This window comes from Podarcis bocagei (genome assembly GCF_964188305.1).
Source record: "Podarcis bocagei genome assembly, chromosome: 15".
Taxonomy (NCBI): Eukaryota; Metazoa; Chordata; class Lepidosauria; order Squamata; family Lacertidae; genus Podarcis; species Podarcis bocagei.
The window spans coordinates 16,968,762-16,993,935 of record NC_138141.1 but is presented as its reverse complement, the minus strand read 5'-3'; the positions used below and the strand labels follow the sequence as shown (position 1 = coordinate 16,993,935).

The 25,174-nt window shown below is 53.0% G+C and overlaps 2 protein-coding genes across 15 annotated transcripts in view; one reads left to right on the top strand and one right to left on the bottom strand.

Moving 5' to 3' along the window:
• The first annotated feature begins 645 nt into the window (after window positions 1–645).
• On the top strand, window positions 646–14,916 carry TREH (trehalase). Its single transcript, XM_081171508.1, has 15 exons — window positions 646–813; window positions 1,675–1,775; window positions 2,268–2,415; window positions 7,593–7,680; window positions 8,631–8,731; window positions 8,847–8,939; window positions 9,158–9,274; window positions 10,554–10,676; window positions 10,810–10,859; window positions 11,505–11,705; window positions 12,222–12,439; window positions 13,674–13,785; window positions 14,032–14,144; window positions 14,463–14,516; window positions 14,654–14,916. The coding sequence occupies exons 1-15, from the start codon at window positions 665–667 to the stop codon at window positions 14,786–14,788; spliced, it is 1,803 nt and encodes a 600-aa protein (XP_081027634.1). The 5' UTR covers window positions 646–664; the 3' UTR covers window positions 14,789–14,916.
• A 1,953-nt stretch (window positions 14,917–16,869) lies between these two features.
• The window catches only part of PHLDB1 (pleckstrin homology like domain family B member 1), a 51,140-nt gene continuing 42,835 nt past the window's right edge, over window positions 16,870–25,174 (bottom strand). For 7 of the 14 annotated variants that reach the window (XM_081172299.1, XM_081172309.1, XM_081172308.1 and 4 more), the window contains 12 exons: window positions 24,757–24,900; window positions 23,696–23,863; window positions 23,473–23,583; window positions 22,410–22,512; window positions 21,869–22,163; window positions 21,361–21,451; window positions 20,435–20,581; window positions 19,676–19,895; window positions 18,825–18,910; window positions 18,572–18,601; window positions 18,009–18,047; window positions 16,870–17,717 (listed from right to left, as the gene is read on the bottom strand). In XM_081172299.1, coding sequence (XP_081028425.1) covers window positions 17,577–17,717; window positions 18,009–18,047; window positions 18,572–18,601; window positions 18,825–18,910; window positions 19,676–19,895; window positions 20,435–20,581; window positions 21,361–21,451; window positions 21,869–22,163; window positions 22,410–22,512; window positions 23,473–23,583; window positions 23,696–23,863; window positions 24,757–24,900 — 1,575 coding nt within the window. In that variant the 3' untranslated portion in view covers window positions 16,870–17,576. The remainder of the gene's footprint in view (window positions 17,718–18,008; window positions 18,048–18,571; window positions 18,602–18,824; window positions 18,911–19,675; window positions 19,896–20,434; window positions 20,582–21,360; window positions 21,452–21,868; window positions 22,164–22,409; window positions 22,513–23,472; window positions 23,584–23,695; window positions 23,864–24,756; window positions 24,901–25,174) is intronic. The other 7 variants (XM_081172311.1, XM_081172300.1, XM_081172304.1 and 4 more) reach the window with 5 other exon arrangements.

Here is a 25,174-nt window from a genome sequence, read left to right as displayed (position 1 = left end):
GTTTACTTTTGTGGGGTGGTGAGAGCATTTAAGTCCAGGGAAGATGTGATGCATAGGCTTCTCTACAGGACCTTGACAGCAAACTACCCCCCTCAACTGCCGCCACCAATTTGCCTTGTGCCAATACTGTCTAAGCCAGGCCCAGAGGAACTGGCACCTGCTTCTGGTCTAGCTGAACACTTCCCGTCAGGTATCTCAGCAAGCCCGGCTGGTAGAATTAGGGCTTTCACCCAAGTGCCAAAGTGGAGCAGCTGTGTTTGGATGCTGCCTTCCCTGGTGTTTGTGCCCCTTATAAAGGAATGAGCAACACCAGTTGTGTGGGGGAGATCAAGAGAAGTAGCCAGGCAGAAGTAAAAGTGATCCTTCTTTGCAAGCACTTCATCTGCATTCATGAGCGGGGTGGGGGGAGAGAGACAGAGGACTTCCTTTTTATAGATCAGTCAGCGCCAGATTCTGCTACTCTTTACATGGAGTGCCATGGGAGCATAAACTCGACTCCTAGTTCCGAGTACTGTGCTCCAGTCCCTTCCACAGGTGCCAGTCTGCAGCAGGCTCCACCCAACTTCCATAGCCAAATGCTATTGGCCTGTGGTACACAAGCCACACCTACACATTCTCTTAATAAGTCCCAGGTCAGGTTCCAGAGTTGCTTTTTGGTCTTCACATGGGTAAAGTCCAACAGCTTTCTTTGCAGCAATTCTCTACAGCAAATAATTGTTCCACCAGGATGGCCTGGTGGGTGCTCCTGGGTATCTGCGTAGCTGTTGCTGGGCAGCAGGCAGTGGCAAGCAGCTTACCACCACCCTGTGACAGGTGAGTGAGTTTTCTGGGGCTATGGAGAAACGGGGGTGAGGGTAGGAGGCAGGAGTATGAGCTTCTTCAGGTTCTACCCAGGAGAGCATTTTTTAAGACCTTGCCACTGCACTAAAACTGAAGGGATCCCGAGTGTGCTGCAGTGGTTAGTGCTGGCCTAGGATACAGGAAGATCCCTTCTCAGCCATGAATCCCTCTGAGAGAACTGCATTGCTTGCTGGGGGAACAGCAGGAAATAAATGAGGTTATCAGTGCTGTTACAGTATGTTCTCCCAGGGTGGTAGGAGGCACCCCAGTCAGGGGGCTTAGATGCTCTTTGCTCTGAACCATGGTTGCTGATCTGATGAAAGGAGCAGCCGCAAGGGCCCCTTTGCCAGCATCAGGCAGGGCTCACTTTCATCTCTTGAGGGAAGTTGGCTGCGAGAGTGTCAAGTGGTCTGAGCCTCCCCCTACTGGTTCCACACTGTCCTGCTGTTCTCAGATGTTCTGCGCCAGGCAAAGTGGCTGGCTGGTTACTTGCCAGGGAGAGTGTGGAGAACCTCTGTCCCCTCCATGCCTTGCTCTGCTCGCTTTCCAGGATGACTGCAGTTTTCTCCCCTCTGGTCTTCTATTGTGTCACCTCTTCCTCAGCTGTATGCTGTGAAAAATCTTTCAGCTCTCAAGTCACTTTGATTGGGTGAAGATATTAGTGTGTATTTGTAGGATCCATGTGCAGCCCATGCTCACTGTAGGAAAGGATAACCCCAAGGCCTGGTAGGCAATTCCCTCCCCGCTCCCCACTGCCTTTAGAACAGAAGGATTCCGCTGGTGGTGGTCTTTGCTGACCCTCTTGCACTTGCTTCTTTCTCCCCACCCCTCCAGTGAGATCTACTGCACCGGGGAGCTGCTGAGGCAGGTCCAGCAAGCCAAGCTCTTTACAGATGACAAGTTCTTTGTGGACATGCCGCTGAAGGAAAGTCCAGGTGAATGGCCAAGGCCCAGTCAACCCCACCCTCCACCCAATGGGGAGATGCAGGACCCTCATTATTTCCCCAGCCCTCTTCTCGCTGAGGCCAGAGCCTCTCCCCCCAAAGGGTGTATCTATTTGGCTTACCGAATACCAGGTTTTCCGGCTTCTGTAACAAGTCAAGGCAAATTGCTGGAGCTTTCAAAGTCTGAAACGTACACAGTTTGGAATGTGCCAGCTTTGGATAACACCCGGAATGACAACAAGACAAGCTTGCAGGTGGAACCTGTCATCTCCTGAATGGTGTGGCGGTCTTGGGGGACAGCCACCCAACCTCTGTTGGAGTGGCCTAATTTGCTGCTTGTTCACATGGCAAGAAATGTGCTGGTGCTGTGAGGTTAGACTTCTTGGGGATCGAAGGCTGGGGCTTGCTAGAACCATCCTTATCTCCTATACCCTGAGTCTAGACAAGGCCTGGTCTTTGCTGTGATATCTCTTCCCTTCACAGAGGTGGTTCTAGAGCGATTCCAGAAGTTGGTGAACGAGACGCCTGGCAGGGACTTGTCCCAAGAGCAGCTGAAAGTATTTGTAGATGAAAACTTTTCCCCACGAGGGCAGGAGCTTGAGAACTGGGAACCTCCAGACTGGACAGACAGGTAGGGCTCTGTTGCTCAGTGTTGACCACCTCTACCCACTTCCTCTCTCTATCAGCATAATAATAATAATAATAATAAATTTTATTTATATCCCGCCCTCCCCAGCCAAAGCCGGGCTCAGGGCGGCTAACAACAATCAAATAATCAGTCAAATAATCACACAATCTAAAATATTTCATTATAAAAATTAATTAAATCAAATTGATGGCAACCAATTAAGCAGAATTATGTGCAGGTTGCCAGAGGAGGGAGTCAGGCTGCGCCCTGACCAAAGGCCTGGCGGAACAACTCTGTCTTGCAGGCCCTGCGGAAAGATGTCAGGTCCCGCAGGGCCCTAGTCTCTTTTGACAGAGCATTCCACCAGTTTGGAGCTGCAGCCGAGAAGGCCCTGGCTCTAGTTGAGGCCAGCCTAACCTCTCTGAGGCCTGGGACCTTGAGGATGTTATTATTTGCAGACCGTAGGTTTCTCTGTGGGGCATACCAGGAGAGGCGGTCCCGTAGGTACGAGGGTCCTAGGCCGTATAGGGCTTTAAAGGTTAAAACCAGCACCTTAAACCTGATCCTGTACTCCACCGGGAGCCAGTGCAGCTGGTATAATACCGGATGAATGTGCTCTCGCAGCGAAGACCCCATAAGGAGTCTCGCCGCGGCATTCTGCACCCGCTGGAGTTTCTGGGTCAGTCTCAAGGGCAGCCCCACGTAGAGCGAGTTACAATAATCCAGTCTGGAGGTGACCGTCGCATGGATCACAGTGGCTAGGTCAGGACGAGAGAGATAAGGGGCCAACTGCTTAGCTTGGCGGAGATGAAAAAATGCCGCCTTTGTTATAGCTGTAATCTGCGACTCCATAGAGAAGGAGGTATCGAAGATTACACCCAAACTCTTAACGGCCGGTGCTGGCACTAATTGCACCCCCGCAAGAGATGGGAGTTGCCCCCTCGATCCCATATCGTCCCGCCCCAGCCAGAGGACCTCTGTCTTCGAAGGATTTAACTTCAACCGGCTCCCACGTAACCATCCAGCCACAGCTTCCAGACATCTGGTCAGTGTGTCTGGGGCCGAGTCAGGATGGCCATCCATCAACAGATAGAGTTGGGTGTCATCAGCATACTGATGGCAACCCAGCCCAAAACTCCGGACAAGCTGGGCGAGGGGGCGCATAAAGATGTTAAAAAGCATCGGGGAGAGAATTGCACCCTGAGGCACTCCACACACCAAGGAGTGGCGTGATGACAATTCCCCCCCAAGCGCCACCCTCTGTCCCCGACCAGAGAGAAACGAGCGCAGCCATTGAAGGACTGTGCCCTGGATCCCCACGTCGGCAAGGCGGTGGTCCAGGAGTTCGTGATCGACCATGTCAAAGGCTGCTGACAGATCTAGAAGAATCAGCAGCCCTGACCCGCCTCGATCCAGCTGCCTGCGGAGATCATCTGTTAGGGCGACCAGAGCCGTCTCGGTCCCATGACCAGCGCGGAAGCCGGACTGGAATGGGTCCAGAGCAGATGTTTCATCCAGAAACCTACCAAGCTGTTCAGCAACCGCTCTCTCAATCACCTTACCCAGGAATGGAAGATTCGAGACCGGGCGGTAATTGGATAGATCTGAGGGATCTAATGATGTTTTCTTTAAGAGCGGACGCACCACCGCCTCCTTCAGTTCCCCTGGGAATATCCCGGTGCCAAGGGACAAATTGATGATATCCCCCAGGGGGCCCCGCACCTCGTCTGGACACGCTCTAATCAGCCATGACGGGCACGGGTCAAGAGGACAGGTGGTGGGCTTTCCAGCTTGGAGGAATCTGTCCACATCGGCTGGAGATATCCGGTCAAAGTGGTCCAATACTGGACCCGAGGACAGTCGAGGGGCCTCCAGTTCCTTTATTGTATCCAAATTGGCAGGGAGGTCATGGCGGAGCAACAGGACCTTCTCCGCAAAAAAGCTCGCAAATGCCTCACAGCTGTGTGTCAGATTGTTATTTAAATTTGGCTGTCCTTCAAGGGACGTTAAAGACCGGATTATACTAAATAATTGCGCCGGGCGAGAGCTAGCGGATGCAATGGAGGCCGAGAAGTAAGACTTCTTAGCAGCCTTCACTGCCATCTCATAGGTTTTCATAAAAACCCTATAAGATGTTCTTGAGGCTCCGTCACGGGCACCCCGCCATACTCGCTCTAGCCGTCTGAGGTCCCGCTTCATTTTCCGAAGCTCCTCGGTAAACCAGGGAGCCCGGTTTCTGCGGGGTCGCAGAGGGCGCTTAGGTGCGATCTCATCGATGGCTGCCAGGAGCTGGGTATTCCAGCCCTCAACAAGCTCAGTCAATGAGTCGCCAGGGGGAGCAAGGTCCCGCAAGGCTTGACGGAATCTATCCGGGTCCATCAGCCTCCGCGGGCGAGCCCAAATCGGCTCGCCACCTAAGCAGGGTGGGGGTGGAAAGTCAATCCTGGCTTTCAGAGCGTAGTGATCAGACCATGGCACCTTCATCGAAGGAGACATGATCACATCTAAACCGGCGCCAAAGATCAAATCCAGCGTGTGGCCTGCTTGATGTGTGGGGCCCGAAACAAACTGGGAGAGCCCTAGTGTCGCCATGGAAGACACCAGGTCCAGAGCCTGTGAGGAGGGAGTGGCATCAGCGTGGAAGTTGAAGTCTCCCAATACCAATAGGTTAGGGAACTCCAAGGCCCAGCCGGCCACCGCCTCCAGCAGGCCTGACAGGGTGGCTGCTGGTGCGCTAGGTGGCCGGTACACCAGCCAGACAGCCAAGCTCTCCTCGGAGCCCCACACTAGGCCAACACATTCAATGCCGGGGATCGATGGCGATGGTAGAGCCCTGAAAGAACAATCTTCCCGGATTAATACTGCCACCCCTCCCCCCCGGCCCACAGTCCGTGACTGGTGGAGGACGGAGAAACCCGGGGGCGCCATCTCTCGTAAGGTAACAGTTACCCCTTCGCGCACCCAGGTCTCCGTCACACAAGCCAGGTCAACTCCCTGCGAGATAAAGAAATCTCGCAGGGTAGCAGTTTTGTTGCCTATAGACCTGGCATTGCACAACACCAGTGAAGGAGGTGAGTAATCCTTGCTCACCCTACCCTCGTCTCTCGGGATGGGGCGCAGATTGGAAGGGGTACGAGCATATCCATATCTCGATCCCCTTCGCCTATAACATCTGCCCCCACCGCCATACCTCCCTCGCCCCTCCACGGTCGCAATCCCAAGCCTCATACTAACCTCCATTTACAAATAGAAAACAAAACAACCAAAACAATTATGCCCAAACAAAACCAATCCCCGCCCCACTCAGTGTCCACCCCCCAAAACAAAACAAAATGGAACAAACAAAAATACATAAATAAAAACCACCATTCACGGTGGTACAACAAAGTAAACAATAAAAGCACCTTTAAAACACCTTAAAATATATAAAAACATCTTTAACATTTGCAGCAGATAATGAAATAATATAATATTATAAAAAACAACAACCCCCATTTAAGGTGCTGCAAATTAAAAGCAATTAAAACATTTAAAACTATTTTGTCCATTGCTGCCGGTAGCTGCTCTGTCCTCTAAACTGTGATGGTAGTGCAGGCCCCGCCCCCTAGGCCGGATGGAGTTGGCAGGAGAGGGAGCGGTCTTCCCAGCACTCACGAAGCAGCAACAGCAGTCGTGTCCCGGAGGCCTCTCTCAGGCCTCTTATGCTGTGGCGATGAGTGCAGGCCCCGCCCCCTAGGCCAGATGGAGTTGGCAGAAAGGGAGCGGTCCTCCCAACACTCACGCAAGCAGCAGCACCAGCAGTCGTGTCCCGGAGGCCTCTCCCAGGCCTCTTATGCTGTGGCGATGAGTGCAGGCCCCGCCCCCTAGGCCGGATGGAGTTGGCAGAAAAGGGAGCGGTCCTCCCAACACTCCCAGCACAGCTTGGGGGCGGGTTTCGGGGAGCAAAAGAGCTGGGGCTGGGCGCTGTGTGCTCCTGTTCTGTGCCTTTCAGACTGTGAGGTGTTTCAGAGCATTACAACGTGCTCTTATGTGGAGCTGATATCTAGGACTCTTGAGAAACTTCGCTGTAAAATGTAGCAGCACAACTATTAAGTGGGACTACCAGGTCTTCAACAGTCACACTGGCTTCTAAGTCCTTTCTGGGTTCTGTTCAAAATGTTGGCATTGACCTATCCAATCCTAAATGTATTGGGGCCAGGGTACTAGAAGGGCTGCCTCTTCTCCCACAAACACGAACCTGCCTGGTTGCTAAGCTCAGGGGCTCCTCTTCATCTTGGCACCTTCCGAGGTGAGTTGGGTGGTGACTCATACACAAGGTGCCGCCCTTGTGGTAAGAATGGGCTTCTGTGCCACCTTGCTCATTACTTGAGGGAACACACCTTAACCACATTAAGTTGAGCACTGCCCCATTGCAATAGAAGAAATAAATGCTGGGTCCCTAACTGGACTTGCTTTATTTCCTTGGCTCCACGTTTTATTTAAGAAGAAGACAAAGAAGAGGAGTTTGGATTTGATATCCCACTTTATCAGTGCCTGAAGGAGTTTCAAAGCGGCTAACATTCTCCTTTCCCTTCCTCCCCCACAACAAACATTCTGTGAGGTGAGTGGGGCTGAGAGACTTCAGAGAAGTGTGACTGGCCCAAGGTCACCCAGCAGCTGCATGTGGAGGAGCGGAGACGCGAACCCGGTTCCCCAGATTGCGAGTCCACCGCTCTTAACCACTACACCACACTGACTGTTGTGTTCCCTCAACAAGGTGGTTTAGAAGTCCATTCTTGCCACACCCTGTCACGAGAACATAGGAAGAGCCCTTCTGGATCAGGGCTCATCTAGTCCAGTATCGTGTTCTCACAGTGGTCAACCAGCTGCCAATGGGAAAAACACAAACGGGACCCCTGAGGATAAGTTCATCCTCCCCTCCTGTGGTTTTCAGCAACTGGGGTTCAGATGCGTAGCAGCTCTCCCATCATGCTGACAGAGCATAGCCACCATGACTTAGGAAATCTCTGAGTGGTGTGCCTGGCACCGTCCTTCTCCTTTGCCCAGGGTTTTGAGAACTAGGTGAGAGAGCCTCGTGAAGCGCCTCAAGGTCTCAATTGTTGCCTTCTCTTTGGGAGTTGCCATGTGGCCCTTGAGCAGCTGAACTGGCCTCCCCATCACTCTCTTTGCTCTCTTTCTAGCCCCCCGCTTCTTCAGGGGATTGCGGACAAGAAGCTGCAGTCCTGGGCCCGGGATCTGAATGCCATATGGAGGCAGCTAGGCAGGCAGGTAATTCCCAAGGGCCTCCAGAGCTGAGGGCTGGCTGTGCCCCAGCAGAGGTTGACAGACAAATCTTTGCGATTTCATTAGATCATTGGGAAAAACTTTGGAAATCAGATATTAATTTCACCACATGCATTACTGTCAAAGAAAACATTATGAAGATGTTTTACTGGTGGTACAGTAAAACTGTTTTACTGGTGGTGGTAAAACTGGCTAAAATTTATAAATTAACATCAAATCTGTGTTGGAGATGTAAGGTATCAGAGGGATCCTTATATCATGTCTGGTGGGGATGTGATAAAATAATTTTTTTGGGGGGAAATATACATGAGGAACTGCAAAAAATGTTTAAGACAACAATTGGTAAGAAGCCAGAAACATTCTTTTTAGGAATTATAACAAATGAAATCCCCAAAGACATGAAGAGAATCTTTTTATATGCAACAGCCGCCGCAAGGTTATTGATTGCAAAAAATTGGAAATCAGAAGTACCAACATTGAAAGATTGGCTACATAAATTTTTTGAAATGATTGAATTAGCAAAAATGACGGCTACAATTAGAATGCAATCTAATCAAAATCTCAAACAGGAATGGAAATGTGTAGAAGAACACATAGCCAAAACATGCTCCAACGATAATTTATTGATATGTATAGACTGATTTCACAAAGCTAAGTCAAGTTAAGCTAAGCAGATATATAAGACTGAATGTTTAATTATTAAGATACAAAATTACAATCTCAATAATAAAGTTATAAAATAATAACAAGGAAGTCACGCATGGGTGGAGGGAAGACACAGGGCAAGAAATAAGAAATGGATAAATGCTGGTACATAATGAAATGTGAAAATGTGAATTTACGAATGTAATGTATATGTATCATCATGTAAAGATTTCATATATGTATTGCAACATTAATAATAAATAAATAAATGAAAAACCTTTGCCTTTCAGATGAAACCAGAAGTCAAAACTAGCCCTGACCGTCACTCCCTGATCTACGTGCCAAACCCACTGATTGTGCCTGGTGGGAGATTCATTGAATATTACTACTGGTGAGAACCGTGTAGAGTCAAGGATTTGGCGGGAGGGGCGTCTTCCCATGCCTGGCAGCTTCTTTTCAGTCTATTTGCTACTGCCTTCCTCTAGAACCCTGGTCTTTTCCTGCAGGGATTCCTTCTGGGTCATTGAAGGGCTGCTGCTCTCCAATATGACGGCCACAGCCAAAGGCATGATTGAGAATTTCCTCTACCTTGTGGACAAGTGAGATTCTCCTGGGGTGACGGGGCGGGTCTCTTCCTTCTGCTCTGGCTATCTCCCGAAGGGATGAGAAGGGGGAACGAATGGCCAGACAGAAGTGTTTGGGCTTATCTTTGGAAATGGAAGGGAAACACATACCCCATCAGCACACTGTGTGCGCACGCTTCATTGGCGCAAGCTGCCATACACACTCCTGATCCAATTTTGCTTCCCGATGACAGATTGGGCCACATCCCAAATGGGGGAAGGGTCTACTATGAGCGCCGAAGTCAGCCCCCCTTTCTCACCCTGATGGTGGAGAGTTACTGGAAACACACAAATGACACCGACTTTTTGAGGTAAGAGCCCTGGTTCTCTCCAGTCCCCATCCTTCTTTTTTGCAGGGGCCATGGGGGGGGGGCAGTTTTGTGCTGGTGCTTCCTCTTCTGCTTCTTCCCCCGCTCTACGCGGGGCTGCCCTTGAAGCTGTCCCAGAAACTCCAGCGGGTGCAGAATGCTGCAGCGAGGCTCCTCACGGGGTCTCTGCCATGGGAGCATATTCACCCAGTGCTTTTCCAGCTGCATTGGCTACCGGTGGAGTACAGGGTCAGATTTAAGGTGCTGCTTTTGACCTTTAAAGCCCTTCATGGCCTAGGACCCTCGTACCTACGGGACCGCCTCTCCCGGTATGCCCCATGGAGTGCCTCAAGGTCCATAAATAGCAACACCCTAGTGGTCCTGGGCCCTAAGGAAGTTAGATTAGCTTCAACCAGAGCCAGGGCCTTTTCAACACTGGCTCCGCCTGGTGAAACGCTCTGCCTCATGAGACCAGGGCCCTGCAGGATCTAATTTCTTTCCACAGGGCCTGTAAGACAGAGTTGTTCCACCTGGCCTTTGCCTTGGAATCAACTTGATCCCTTCCTCCTCTTTCCTTTTTCCTTTCTCCTCCTGTGATGAGACTGAATTTTAATATTTTAATGTTTCAATATTTTAATGTATTTTAATCTTGTTTTTAAGTTGTAATCATTCAACTTGTTTTTATTATTGCTTGTAAGCCGCTCTGAGCCTGGCCTTGGCTGGGGAGGGCGGGGTATAAATAAAAATTATTATTAATAATAATAATAATAATAATAATAATAATAATAATAATAATAATAATATTGAGATGCTGGGTGTGGGCAGGTGTTGGACTGCCTGCTCAAGTAGGAATGGAGCTGGTGACATGAGAAGGACAGAAAGGTGTCCATCTTCTTCCACCTGTTTCAGCCTCTGTGCTCAAATGTGGCTTCCAAGTGCCTTTCTGATGCCTCTAGGACATGGGCAGGCAAACTAAGGCCCGGGGGCCGGATCCGGCCCAATCACTTTTTAAATCCGGGCCACGAACGGTCCAGGAATCAGCGTGTTTTTACATGAGTAGAATGTGTCCTTTTATTTAAAATGCATCTCTGGGTTATTTGTGGGGCATAGGAATTTGTTCATTATTAATTTTTTTCAAAATATAGTCCGGCCCCCCACAAGGTCTGAGGGACAGTGGACCGGCCCCCTGCTGAAAAGGTTTGCTCTAGGAACTTTCCCAGCCGGGACATACCCTGCCAATTGTGCCCAGTTGCTCTTTCTGGCTCTTTCCCCCCTACCTCAGGAACAATCTTCGTCTCCTTGAGGCTGAGTACCAGTTTTGGCAAGATCATCGGGCTGTCAATGTCTCCTTTGGGGGCAAGGAATACACCTTGAACCGTTACAATGTCCAAGTTGGGGGGCCCAGGTGAGGTGTGCAATGCATCACATTTGGAATTGGTTGGGCAGTCACATGCCCATCTTCTGAGGTGGCGATGGGCTTCTAAGAACTGAATTCTCACTAAATCCACATTATTTCACCCTCCTCCTCCTCCTCCCAGACCAGAGTCCTACATGAAGGATGTGGAAACTGCTGCTGGCTTAGATGAAGGTAACTAGCCCTGCAAGCTTCCACCCTTTGCATCCCTGTAGGGCTGCTTTCTAGGTTGGACCCAGAGCTGAGCCTGTGGGCAGAGGAGGGTTTCATGCTCCCCAGCCAGCCAACAGGGTCCCAGGGATTTCCCTCATGACCTGGTGGGGTGTTGCTTGGCCTTGTAAGCCAGGGGGAGACAACAGGAGAGCTCCTTCTAGGCCAGGGGTCTGCAACCCGCGGCTCCGGAGCCGCATGTGGCTCTTTTACACCTTTGCCGCGGCTCCGGGGCGGATACTAGCGAGGGGAGGAGGCGCATTGTGCGCCCCGACACTCTCCACTGTGGCGGGCGCTGTACTGGCTGTGACGTCGCATGGGGGCGGTGCATGCGTTAGTCACGCACCGCCCCGACGTCACCTTCCCGCCCGCTGTCAGATCGCGGCTCCGGAGATATATTTGTTTTAAATGTTGCAATGGTTTTGCGGCTCCCAGTTTTTTTTCCTTCAGAAACAGGTCCAAGTGGCTCTTTTTGTCTTAAAGGTTGCAGACCCCTGATCTAGGCCTTATTTGGGATACTGAAGGCAGTGCACGGCACATTGGGGTGGTTCTCCCTGCCCTGCCTCGTTGATTACCTTTTTTCTTCTCCTGTCCTGTTTCTTTACACAGGAGCCCGGGAAATCCTCTGGGCTGAGCTGAAGAGTGCGGCTGAGTCAGGCTGGGATTTCTCCTCTCGTTGGTTCCTCCCGGAGTCATCCCTGCTTGAGGCCTCTCTGAAAGACACCAAAACCAGTGCCATCGTGCCAGTGGACTTGAACGCCATCCTTTGCAGGGTGGAACAGCTTCTGGCCACATTCTATGGGGTTCTGGGTGAGACATCTGAGATGAGGTATCCCCTGGGAGCCCAATGAGGACATAGCCTCCAACACGCCGCAGAGGAAAATTGGGATGTGTATCTTTTGAGGTGGCAGGTTTGTGGGAGCCAAACCAGGACACCTCGGGATCCAATGAGAAGCTGGGATGACTTCTGTCATTCCTGAATGTCATGCTTAAAGTTATGGGGTATGTGGCTGCAGGGGTCTTGAATGGTGCAGCCCACATCCCTGGTGGGTGCAGAGCATATGGTTTCTTGGACTGGCTCCCAGGCACAGGATGACACAGCTGCATAGTCAGGGGGAACCTTGTAGTCCACCTCTGCAGTTGGTGTTGCACAGCTGCTGTGAGTGCCACCTTGGCAGAGGTGAGCTGGCATCCCTGTGTGATGCTGGGGAAAGGAGGTCTAGCCAGCTGGGGAGAGAGGATCCACCCTGGATTAATCGGAAGCTGAGCTTACAGGACAGAGGTTTTTTGGAGCTGCATAAATTGAGGCTGCTGTTGCCTCTCCAGGGAACAACGAGAAGGCCAACTTGTTCCAGGCTGCTCACGAGCAACGGGTGGCTGCCATCCGTTCTGTCCTCTGGAGCAACAGTACTGAAGTCTGGCTGGACTACAACCTACAACACGAGAGGCACAACGAGGCTTTCTATCCAACCAACCTCATGCCCCTGTGGATGGAATGTGGGGTGGATGTGGCCACTTCTGAGAAAGCCCTTCGCTACCTGGAGGTAAGCAGACGTAGGGAGGTGCGACTGGGCTGGGGAGAGGGGAGTATCAGAGGTGGAGGCTGGGACCTCTCCAGCTAGCTGGAGGGAATTGGGAACAGTTCCAAGAGCTGGGGAATGTGGGCACCCTTCTCTTCACCCAGATGGATTCCTGGGTGCTCTTGGGGGCACTTTGGAGTTTAAGGCAGGCTTCAAAGGAAATCTGCCAGAGCAGGCGTGCAGGAAGGAGAGTGGAGCCAGTGGCGAAGCTGCATGCACCGCTACTGGGGGCAGAGAGCAGGCGGGGGCGTGGCTGGCACCCCTGAGGGCGTGACATGCCTTCTGGAGGGGGGCGTGGCACCTGGTGGTGCGTGTCCGGGGGCGGGGGCTGCCACGATGGCACCCTACCGGAATAGCGGTACTGGGGGCGGTCTGCTCCCTCCACACTCCCGTTCCTCCACCAGTGAGTGGAGCACTGTTGAAATAAGCCTTCCAAGCGCTTTGCCAATTTTAGTGGGAGAGAAGCCCTCTGGGTTTTCAACAGGAGGCATGTTGAGCAAGAACTTCTGACCAGAAAGAGCAGTGGTGGAATGAACTGCCAGGGAAACCGGGAGGCCTTCTCCTTTAAAGGAAGGCTTTGTGGAAAACCTGCACCAAGTCCCTGGTCAGGCAGCTACCAACTGTACCTCTCCCCAGGGAAGTTCAGCTGACACCTACATGAGACACCATTAGGTGCCAGGCAAAAATGCTACTTTAAAGTGACATCCAATGCCCACTGAAGATGTGGGTGTGTGGGTGTTTTTGTTATGTATTTTGTGATTTTATATTGTAACCGTCCTGAGACCTGCGGGTATAGGTGGTATACATATATAATAAAACAATACGCTAAATTTCACCTGCTACTTCTACCTCCCTACAGTACCTGTGATTTGCACTTGCCCAACTCTATGCGCTGTGTTGCATGGGCGACCCCATGGCACCCTCTGCTACACCAGCCTCACCCTCTGTCCAGGCCACTGGTCCCTTCTGTCCTGATTCCTGAAGGTGCCCTTCTGCTCATTGTTGCTCCAGACACACAGTGGCAGACTTTGGGCTCTCAATTATTAAAATGGTGCCCTGTGCAATGCCGAAATTTGGCACACACACCGCTTTTTTGCTCCACTCTATAGCATTGTTGAGGTGCCCCCTGCAGTGTGGCCAAACGGGTTGCACTGCCCTAAAACTGCCTCTGAACCACACAGTGTGTTTGTGCCCGCAGTCGAGTTCAGCGCTCTCCTATCCCCACGGTGTGCCCACCTCTCTGGTTCGAACACAGCAGCAGTGGGACCTGCCAAATGCCTGGGCCCCTCTCCAGGACGTGGTGATCTCAGGTAAAGCCCTGTTCTGAAATGTTCTAAAGGGAAAACAGAGCTCTCTCTTTGGAGGTTTACTAGTTCCAGGTGTTGCAAATATATGCCCCTCTGCCAATTGCACAGAAGGGGTGTTTCCACCCACCCCTTCTTGGTCTGCTATTGCCAGTTGCAGCCTTGCCTCACCCAGGGAAAGATGCTGCACTGCTGCTCTGCAGGGCTGCTGCCACCCCTGCTTGCATTCTGACAGCACTTTGTGCTCGCCAGGTCTGGCCAAGTCCTCGTTGCCTCGAGCACAAAAGCTGGCCTTCACTTTGGCACAGCGCTGGATCAGCATGAATCTGGCTGTCTACGAGAAATACCACTACATGTATGAGAAGGTAAGACACACACACACACACCCTGTGCTCCCAGACCAGCCTTGTCTTGCTGCTGCTACATAGCACATAATCCCGTGTCTGGTACTCTTAGCCACTGCCATCCTTTATTCCCAATGGGGTTGGCGAACAGGCGTTTGCAAGCTCTCTTAGCTGTCCTCCAAGCCTGCTTCGGGTACAAGAAGAGAAAACCCTCCCCGTGTTGCTCTGGGTGGAGTGATTGTCCTGCCACACACTCCATACCCAGCGTCATCCTAACACACACCTTACTGAGGTTGTGTACCTGCCTGTCTGCCCTAACTCCCCCCTTTTTTTCTCCAGTATGATGTCGAAGGCGATGGAAAACCCGGTGGTGGGGGAGAGTATCAAGTACAGGTGAGGCATTAAGCCCTTTCCCCCATCAAAGCCATAAACTGGTGCCTGCTTCCACCACATATGGGGCTGGATGAAGTAGGGGCACCTGGCTGCAGCCGCTGTGAAGCCTGGATTGACCTTCCCATCTCCTTTTGCAGGAGGGGTTTGGTTGGACCAATGGATTGGCTCTGCGTCTCCTGCATCTCTATGGCGACCGCCTCACCTCTGCAGGCACATTGCTCTTTCGCTCCTGGCTCTGCGTTGGGGCCTGCCTTGTTCTGTCCTTGATCTAGGAGTGGCGGCTGCTGCTGGCCCAGAATGTGGCTCCATCACCAAAAGTGGCTGTCCTTTTGATGTCTGTCTGGGTGGGCTGGTGCTCTGCATGGCTGGGGCCAGAGAATAAAGCTAACTTGCTTGCTTCTCCTCTGTATCTCTCTACACGCGATAACCCGCCCTGACCACCACATTCCACTTGTGCAAAGCCTACAGGAAGCGAGGCAGTGTTGTGCAGTGGTTAGTGTTCGACTAGGACCAGAGTTCAAATCCCCACATGGCTGTGACACTCATGGGGTGTCCTTGGGCCAGCCACTGCCTCTCAACCTAACCTCCCTCACAGGGTTGTTCTGGGGATTGAATGAGGAAGAAGACCAGGTACACCATTTTGAGCTCCTTGGAGAAAAATTGGGAATAGAAATGCAATAATGGCTAAATCAGCGCCTTGGGAGATCAGGTCACTCACCGTCCTCCTTCTCCTCCTCCTTCTGGATGTTGCTTAACATTGGTCCCTTCCCACAAATATCCATTAGACCAGTGGTTCTCAACCTGTGGGTCCCCATATGTTGTTGTACTACAACTCCCATCATCCCTCAGCTCTGGCCTTGCTAGCTAGGGGTGATGGGAGTTGTAGTCCAACAACATATGGGGACCCACAGGTTGGGAAAGGCTGCATTAGACGTTGGTGTCTCAGCAAGTGGTATATTGCCTCTGAAAAGAGGGGCTTGACCTAGGGACAGTGCCTTGTAATCACTCCCAGATCTTGAGGAAAAGAGGCAGGAGCCAAGGAAGGCTAACTAGAGCATGTCTGCCTGGTCCTACCAGAAGCTTTGACACTGCACTGCCTTTAAGCAGCTACAATGCTGTGTACATCTCCGATTTCTCCCTTAAAATAAAGAACACTGTAGAGAAGGAGAAAGTTTGGATGAGAACAGCCGCAATCACCAAGGGGCTAGCATAGGGGGAGTTAAGGGGGACAGGACTGCGGTATTAAATTTATGTTGGGTTGTGGGAAAAGGGAAGAGGGAGATTTTCTTGTAATACTGGGACTTGAGGGCCCCCCAACAAAGGGGATTGTCAGGAGATTCAATTCAGACAAAAGGAAGGATTTCTTCAAACAGGGCCTAGTTAAACTACGGCATTCATAGTATCATAAGGGGGAACCATCTAGTCCAACCCCCTGTGATGCGGGAATCTCAACTAAAGCATCCATGGCAGATGGCCACCCAACCTCTGCTTAAAAACCTCCAAGGAAGGACAGCCCACCACCTCGCAAGGGTGTCTGTCCCACTCTTGAACAGCGCTTGCTGTCAGAAAGTTCTTCCTGATTCAGTCCCACAAGTACTGACGCACCCAGTAATTTAAGACAGCTTTAAAAATGGGATTAGACTTAATTCCTGGAGGATGACAATGGGAGTATCAGTAACTTCTAAAAGTCAGGCTTGATGGCACTTACAGTGGTACTTCGGGTTACATACGCTTCAGGTTACAGACTCCGCTAACCCAGAAATAGTACCTCGGGTTAAGAACTTTGCTTCAGGATGAGAACAGAAATCGCGCGGCAGCGGCACAGGGGCAGCGGGAGGCCCCATTAGCTAAAGTGGTGCTTCAGGTTAAGAACAGTTTCAGGTTAAGAATGGACCTCCGGAACGAATTAAGTACTTAACACTGTACTGGTATTGCCTCTGGCAGAAGCACCAGGCCTTAACGCAGCAGCCACTGTCCTGCCTGAGACTGTGCCTTTGCCACTGTGAGACCTTTGCTCCGCCCAAGAAAGGCCGCTCAGAGGTTTCTGTGGAACTAGTGCCTGCCCTCGGTGCGATTCTGGCCAGCATCCCTCCAGGATTTGTTTAAACACAAGCAGACTTCAAACTTGTTTCTAATAATGCCCAAATCAATGCTGGGCATGGCTATGGCAACCAAGAGGGGATAGAGCTTAGCTCTCAGGACAGGCCCCCCTTGCCCAGGGGACAGATGCAAACCTGCCACCCTTTAAGAACACTACATGATGCGCACTGTGGGTGAAGTTGGGGGGATGCTGCTGTTAGCTCCTGGCGGTCCACTTTACATGGAGGAAAAGAAGCAAATGTTCAGGCTCTAGTTACATAAAAGGTTTTATTGTCCTCCCCCCCCCCAACAGCAGCAACCTCAACAGCCCCGAGGCACAGAAGGAGAGCTGCTGTCGTTTTTTAAAGCAAGGTATAAAAGTGACCACTGAGGCAAAAGAAAAGAAATCCACCTCTTCTGGCCGAGGGTAGGATGGGAAGAGGACCAGGCTGAGCTGGATCCCACCTTCGCCTGGCAGCGGGGAAGGTGTGGGGAGAGGTCTGCCTGCTCCCAGTACCCTACCCTGAGCCTTGGACTAGACAAAGCCAGGGGGAACAGGTGTCGGATGCTACTCTCCCCCCCAACAAGGCACATGGTGGTAGGTGAAGCCCACCCTCCCCTGTGGTTTATAGGGCAGCTGGCACAGGCCATGCCGCTAGTCCTCAGGAGGAAGAAAACTGGGCTAAGCGCCAGAAGGCACCTGTGTCTCCCCCAGCTGTCTTCTGCTGCTACCTGGGCCCTGAGCACTTTTTTGCAGGAACTGAGCATGGGGCAGAGCTGGGCCTGCCCTCTGGGGTAGCGCGAGATCTTTGGCACAGGTGGCCCCACGAGGCTGCCCTCCTACAGCTGCGGCAGTGATGGAGGCCTGGCAGGGCCTTGTCAGTCCAAGCGAGGCCGACTGGTGTTTCTTCCTGCCTCCCTCGCAGAGGAAGAGGCAGCCAGGCCAGGGCTCACGGTGGCATCCTCTGGCCCTCCCCTCCGTCAGTTCAGGAACTGCGTGTAGCCCTCTGCTCCTGTCACAATGACATCCATCCAGATGCGCATGGCCTCGGCTGATGGGGCCACCATGTAGTAGAGGCGGTCATGAGTCTTGACGCAGAAGGTGAGGGCAGGGTTGGGGCTCTGCCGAGACAAGAGACAGGCTCACCTGGCTGTGGAAGCTGCCCCTAGCTAGAAGGTCTCTCCCCTTTCCCCCCAAAATTGGTTCCGTTAGCACTAAGGAAGTTGGAAAGAGACTCAGGGCAGCTAGAGGGAGTGTTAAGAAACCAGCTTGTGGAACGGAGAGATGCCCTATCTACCCCCTGACCAAAAATCACTGAACCCAGTAAGATTACGCAGAGGCTGCTTTTCCACAAACACCCCCCCCATCTTGCCCCCACCCCCCAATGCACAGTAGGGAGCGTTGAGACCAACCTCTCCACTGAAGGGGGCAGGGAGAAAGTCGGCTAGGTGCTGGAAGAGAATAGAAAAACAGGAGAGAATTAAAGGCACCTTAGGAGGAGGAGGAGCTGGGCTTGAAGGCTGGGTGCAGCCACCAGGCATGGCTCAAGTTAGTAGCAGAAGCGCCCAAGGCCAGTTTGACTGCAGGATGAAACATGGCTGAGAGGAAGCTGGGCTGCGATTGCAGTCAGTGGCAAGGCCCTCTGAATGTTGGCCTCCAGCCTGCATCATTTTAATATTTATTCTGCGTTCAGAGGACCTGAATTCTTCACCAGGGAATACCAGCCAGTGTCCAGCCTGCACACTTTTCAATGCCATTCTGACAGCCAGGAGGGTTGTTGTTAATTATTATTATTTTGAGAAGTCATGGCACGCTGTTAAATCCTGTCTCCCGCTCCGCACACAGGCACTGAGCTCAGGTCAAAATGCAGCCGAAACCCTCCAGTACAAGGAGGCCATGTTAGTTCAAATGCTCAAGGCAGTGCAGCATTTAGGGGGAGCCACCAGGCATGCCTATAAAAGAGGATGGTACCTACACTGGCCAGGCTGAGAGAGAAGAATCCCTTCTGGAGGAGGAGGAGGGGAGAGAGAGAGAGAGAGAGAGAGAGAGAGAGAGAGAGAGAGAGAGAGAGAGAGGCAGAGAGAGAAGGGAAGTAAGTCTAAGAGGGAAGGAGGCTTGGCTGTATGGCTGCGTTAAATCCAGCAACACCCTGACTACCAGTCCAGCCCCCGCCCCCATGTGAAGTGGCTGCCCCCAGAAAGGGATCCTGTATTCCCTGCTTCGCTCACCTTGGCTGCGCTGCGCAAGTGATCGTAATAAACCTCCTCAATGGCCTGGAAGTAGATGAGGCCCTTGAGCTTCGTCTCGTGCTTGTCTGCATAGGATAGAGAAGATGGAAGTCAGAAGAGTGAGGCTAATTCTGGGCAGGAAAGAGAGGGCAGGGCTGTTATAAGAATTCTAAGGTCTCAGATATAGAATAGATGTTCATAAATGTTTCAGGTAAACACACATACATAAGTCTATAAACTATGTGTCTGAAATAGTACAGGAGAGCAATCCTGAAGCCATTTTGATTCTCTCAAATTGACCTCAAATATTTCTCTGCAAGGAGGAAGGAAATGGGGAAAGCTTTCCAATGGTCTTTGGACTGTATGGGCTTACACCTCCCTGCAAATACAGTCTGGCAAGTGTCTGTTAAGCTGAGCAAACTATCAATATGTGTAAGAGTTTCATGAACTAAGGTGTTTACCATCTCAAAGGAATGACTAGGCTACCCATAAATTCCATTGAAGGAGGCATTATCCTGGCAGACAGGAGAGAAGCAACACTCTCAAATTTCTGCTGGAGACCTCTGCCTCCTGTGATGTATGTATGATGTTTTGGGGAGTGGCTACAGGGTGGGCAATTTCAAAAGTCTTTATAGGGGCTTGCGCACCATTCTTCAGGGTCTCTCCTACCTCTTTGCAAGGAGGGGAGGGAACTCCATTGCAACAGAAAAATAAAGATCTGCCTTGCCTTCTATGGATCTTGCCTCCATCCATTAATCTCTGACTAATCATGGACTTAGAGGACTCAGTCCCTTGGGGAGTTGGGCAGCAAAAACCAAACCCCTTAATTTTTTTAAAATAACAGGGCTTACCTGCATAGTAGGAGAGAGTGCGCCGCAGGCGGTCAAAAACGAACCATCGCTTCTTCCAGGACTTGATTTTACCCCCCATCTTGACCAGGTAGCCTTTGCACATCTTCTCGGAGAGGATGACATGGCTGCAGGTGTCCACGCTGTGGCCAGATGATTCAATGTGCGAACGCAGGTCGAAGTCCTCTTTGCGGATAGGCAGGTAGCGCGTCAGGGGGCGGGCCTGTGTGGGGCAGAGGGCAGTTCCCATGTCGGGCCCAGTGCAGCCTCCAGGGCTCCCAGCTCATGGGAGCCACACTGAAGGAGGAGCTGCATGCCAGAGCCAGGAGGGAGCCCAAGTTTGTTCAGTGCAGCCAGCTGCAATCCCCAAGCCCGTTTAGCTGGAAGCCCAATAATGCCCTCATTTCACATATTTTGCTTTTGTGCCTGATGACCGAGCAGGTCAGATCGTGCATGAACTTCATTCCGTGTCAGGGAGTGGCAACGGTTCGTTCAAAATGGCGGCACCCGGACTAGGCCAGGCCCATGGAGGGAAGGAAGGGCTCAGCAGGGCTGGCTATGAAGAATCCTGGCAGGCTCCCCTCTTAAATGCTGATTGTCCTTTTAGACCCCCAACCCCAGGGAGTTTCCCAACGGCCAGTGGGAGAAGCCACATGGCATGATTTACTGGGCAGCGAAGCAGAAGCCTCCCTGCCACCTGTTCTGCCTCTCCTAACTGGGACCAGAAGAATAGGAGCTGTGCTCAGCCCCTTGCCCCCATACCTGGGCAAACTGCTTCTCTCGCATCTTGACCTCCTTCTCAATGAGCTTCTGCCGCCGCGCGGTCTCATCCTGCAGACGCCGCTCCAGCTGCTCCCGCCTCCGCCGCTCGTCCTCCAGGGCCTGGCGCCGCAGCTCCATCTCTTGCTCCTGCAAGGGGCATCCCACATCAGCACCTTGCCCTGTCCCACCCTGGGATGCCACCTGCCCATATGTACCCATACAGGGATGCAGAGTCAGACCCGTTGGACCATGTAGCTCAGGACTGCCTACACTGACTGGCAGCAGCTCTCCAGGGATTCAGGCAGGAGATCTTCCCCAGATATACCTGGAGATGCCGATGATGCAATTGGGGAGCTTTTGCTTGCAAAGCAGATCCTCTAGCACCAAGCTTTAGCCCTACCTAGTGAGCTACTCTCTTTTTGAGGTGTCTGCTGTAAGACTCCAGCGCTTATGGTTCAGAAGAAAGGGATGCTGTTTAATGGGAACATAAGTCGCCTTATGAGATGACTGGTCCATTTAGGTTCAGTGCTGCCTACACTGACCAGCAGTGGCTCTCCAGGGATTCAGGCAGGGGACATTCCCAGCCCTACCTGGAGATGCCATCAAGCATTGAGCCTGGGACCTTCTGCACTACCAATGAGCTACAGTCTCCCTTCCCTTCTTGACTCTGCACCAACATTTTCCCCAATCAGCCCATGTGATTGGCATCAGCCAGAGGGAAATAATCCCTCACCTGCTTGCCAAGAAAGGAGAGCTGATAAGAAACCCTGCCAAGGGGGAGGGAACATTTTTAGTTGGTGGAGACCCAACATCCACGTGAAATGCAGAAGGGGCTGCAGTGCCCAACCAAGGGGAGGGAGCGTAGGGGGAATACAAGAGATAAGGGGAGGTGGCTGGGATGTCTCAGCCACCAGCTTTTCTCTCACCCGCGATTCCATCAGGCGCGACTTCTCCGCGTGGGCTTCCTTCAGCATCTTCTCCATCTCCTCGATCTTCCCTGCATCTGCCCCGCTGGCACTGCAAGGCAAAGCCAGGCTGTCAGCGGCGAGCCATGCCAGTGGGCTTCTCTGCTACGGGGCAACACCCAGACTGGGCAGAGGCAACGCTCAAGAGCCATGCGAGAAATGGAGGAAATGGATGGATGGTGGTCGGAGGGAATACTCACTGCTTGTGGGGAGGGCCAGAGGGCAGCTCTGTTTCTGCCTCCCTGCAGGGAGCTCTGCCTTCAGCCCAGGAGAAGCTGATAGAGATATTTGGAGGGCGGGGGAATGGGGAGAGGGGAGTAGTAGGGGCAGAGAAGGCAGCCAAGCCCAGGGTTGCCTCTCGATCCACAAGAGAGGAAGAGGAAGAGAGTGTCCTCCTCCTTCCCTAAGCAGGGCAGGGGCTGAGCTGCTCTCCCGGGCCTCAGGGACGGCGGCTGTTGTCCCGCTGTACCTGGAGACGTTGTCCGGGGAGCAGGCGGAGTTGCCGCTCGTGGACAGGTTGGTGTCGAGGCTGTCGGAGCTCTCCAGGCTGAGGGTGTCGTAGGCACGCTCCCCGTCTTCGTTGGCGCGCAGGCCCAGGCCCCCCGGTGGGTGGTGATGGAGGATGGAGTGGTGGATGAGGGGGGAGTACGGAGAAGGGGGAAGGGGCTGCCCATGCAGGGCCTCCCACTGGGACTGAGCCTCGGCCGCCGCTTTCTGCTTCAGGTCGGCCAAGCGCCTCCGCTGCTCCTCAATCACCTGCTGGCCTGCAGAGATGCCCAGGACAAAAGCAGGCTGAGCGCCGGGGGCAGCAGCTCAGCGCCCTCCCGTCAGTCCCTGAAGGCATTCCTACGCCAGGAAGACACCCACATGCCCCAATCTGGGGCAGAGATGCCCAAACCACCACCCCCTCCCAACATCAGACCAGCAAGCAATGGAGCTGGCTGGGCTGCAGACATTCTCCTGCCCCCCACCCCACCCCAAACCACTCTCTCCCGCTCCCCAGCACCCACCCTTTTGCTGAAGGGCCAGTTGGCGCTTGCTCTCGATATCCTGCAGGGTGCTGGCCAGATTCCGAGGGAGGCTGCCGGTGCCGTTTTGTGGGGACAGGGAGTTCTGCGGGAGAGAAGCAGTTTGGAAGCCAAACCTCTCAGTCCCAGCTGCCCCTAGAGCAGGGTGCTATGCTGTCAGGCTTCAGAGGAACCAACCCCACACGGTAGGTTGCCAGGAATGGATAAGACAAGGAAGTTCTTACCAATGCTTTTTATTCAGTATTCACAGAGAGAGGATTAGAAATGCGGCTTCTTTGAGTAATGGTGTTGCTCCGAGTGAAACCCCACCCCCTCCGTCTCTCCCATTATGCCCACGGTGAATGAGCTGTGCCTTCTGCCTCTGAGCTCTCTGCTCTCCTACTTCCAATGCCCACCGGGTTCTGGGAGAAGGGGGGTCTGGAATACTTTCTAAATACACTGAGTCTGTCAGCTTTCTCTCCCCTAGTTCTGCTTCTTCCCCTTCCTCCTCCTCCTCTTCTCCCATTATTTTCCAGCTTCCAGCTTCCACCTGCCTCTGAACTGTGATCTCCCTCAAACCCCTCTTGTAATCCTGAACTGTCTCCCTCTTCTCTGGAGGCGGTTTCCATCATTCCTCATCTGCCCAGTCCCTGACAAATGCTCACTGACTGAGGAAGGGGTGCTGTGCTCCACTGATACCTGTTCCTCAGCTCCATCAGTCAAATTGGCCAGATCTTTGGGGGGGCGGCAGTTGCTGCTGGGGGGGGGGGGAGAGGAGGGTTTTCTGGAGATACTCACAAGACCCAGCTTGGCGTGCAAGTGGAATGAGGGACCTCAAGGGATGCAAGAGGGAGAAGGGCCTGAGTAAGGGGCTTAGGGGCAAATAAATAACAACAACAACAACAATTTATTTATACCCCGCCCATCTGGCTGGGTTTCCCCAGCCACTCTGGGCGGCTTCCAACAGAACACTAAAATACAATAACCTATTAAACATTCAAAGCTTCCCTAAACAGGGCTGCTGGCGAGGCTCCCCCCCCCCACCTCGCCCGCTGTCCCACTGTACCTTGGGTGAGGGGCTGCGTCCCAGAGTGGCCACGTTGAGCTGCGAGGAGGAGCTGCCCCCTTTGGGCCAAGCCAAGCTGCTGGAGCCACCGTCCATCTTGGAGCGATAGACCTGCAGGAGGGAAAGAGGTTTTGCAAAGAGGGCGTGGCTTGTGCCCACGTGGGACGTGAGGGGAGGGCCTCCAAGGGGCACAGCAGCACCTCATCCGGGGACGGTTTGTTACCTGTCGCGGGTCTGGAGACGAGTGAGCTTTAGCAGGCAGAGGAGGAGGAGTAGGGGAGGAGGAGGAGAGACAAGCAGCAGGGGGGCCTGCTTCAGCCTCAAAGCCAGCTGGGAGGTCCTGGGCGAAAAGTGGCAGCCGCACTGTGCTCTCTGCCCACCACGGCTCTCTCTGAGGGTGACGGGCAGAGGGTGGTGGCGAAGGAGGGCAAGAGAGAGAGGAAGGAGACAGCGTGAAAGACTCGGACAGGCAGCTGGCCGAAAAGCAACAGCACGCAGGCCAGACAGATGTTAGGCACCAGCCCCTGCCCACCCTGCAGAGATGTGTGGGTCTGGCTCTCTTGCACCTTATTCTTCTAAAGGAGAACTCCCTGAGCAGCAGGATATACTGTATTTTTCGCTCCATAAGACGCACCTAGTTTTTAGAGGGGGAATGCAAGGGGGAAAAAGTTTTTAAAGGGAGCGCTGAGCAGAGCCTGTCTGCATCCCAGGCTCTGCTCAGCGCTCCCTTTCACGAGCCGCGTAGAGCGTATGTATGGCACTTGCAGGCTTTTCCCCAGGAGGGAGAAGCCCCAAAGAGCTGCACACCCACCCACACGGCTCGTGAAAGGGAGTGCGGCTCTTGGGGGCTTTTCTGGGAGGTGGGGGAAGGGACTGAGGGGCTGCCCTCTGTCCCTTCCCCCACCTCCCACAAAAGCCACCCTTTAAAGGGTGTGTGGCTCTTGGGGGCTTTTCCCGCCTGCCTCCCACCTGCATTTGCTCCATAAGACACGGGCACATTTCCCCTTACTTTTTAGGAGGGAAAAAGTGTGTCTTATGGAGCGAAAAATACGGTAAGTATTCTAAGTAAATACACCTCAAGGCCAAAAGAATCCTCCCTCTCTCTCCCACTGCCCCCAACTGACAGACAAACACACAGAGTTATAAATCAAGGCCCCCCCCACTCCTCCACCCCTGCCCCAGTGCCTTGCCACGGTGTGCAGGGCAGCCCGCCTACCCCAAAGGAAGCGATGGAGGGAGGGAGAAGGTAGCAAGGGGGGTGGGGGTTGCCGCAGAAGCACAAACCTGGGGGCAGCTGGAGGAGCAGAGCAGCGCCGCCGGCAGGGCAGTAGCAGCGGAGTCTGCCGCAGGGGGGCTGGGGGAGTGGGCAAGCCCTACAGCCGACCTGACGCTGCCCAGAATCACTGCCAGCTGGTCAGTTGTCACGTACTGGGCAGGAAGGAAAAGGCAAAGAGTGAGAGGCAGGCTGCAAGCAGTCCGGGAGTGCACAAAGCCGGAGGAGAATGCGGGGGGGGGGGGAGGAAGCTGAGGGGGAGGCATATGGGGAGAACACCAGCCTCCCCCACAGCAGTCTTTTTGTGGAGGAGGCTACGCTAGGGACCCCGCAAAGAGTGGGCTAGGCTAGAGTAGGCTCCTTCTTGTTGGGAGCTAGCATGGAATATGGATGTACCCCCTTTCCCACCTGCCCCTAGACATCTCCCTT

Bases quoted from the DNA above. Each gene is read 5' to 3' on its own strand.
- TREH (XM_081171508.1), top strand. From the start codon at position 665: ATGGGTAAAGTCCAACAGCTTTCTTTGCAGCAATTCTCTACAGCAAAT. The intron at 1,776-2,267 runs GTGAATGGCCAA...TTCCCTTCACAG, and splicing joins GCCGCTGAAGGAAAGTCCAG to AGGTGGTTCTAGAGCGATTC. The intron at 11,706-12,221 runs GTGAGACATCTG...TTGCCTCTCCAG, and splicing joins CACATTCTATGGGGTTCTGG to GGAACAACGAGAAGGCCAAC.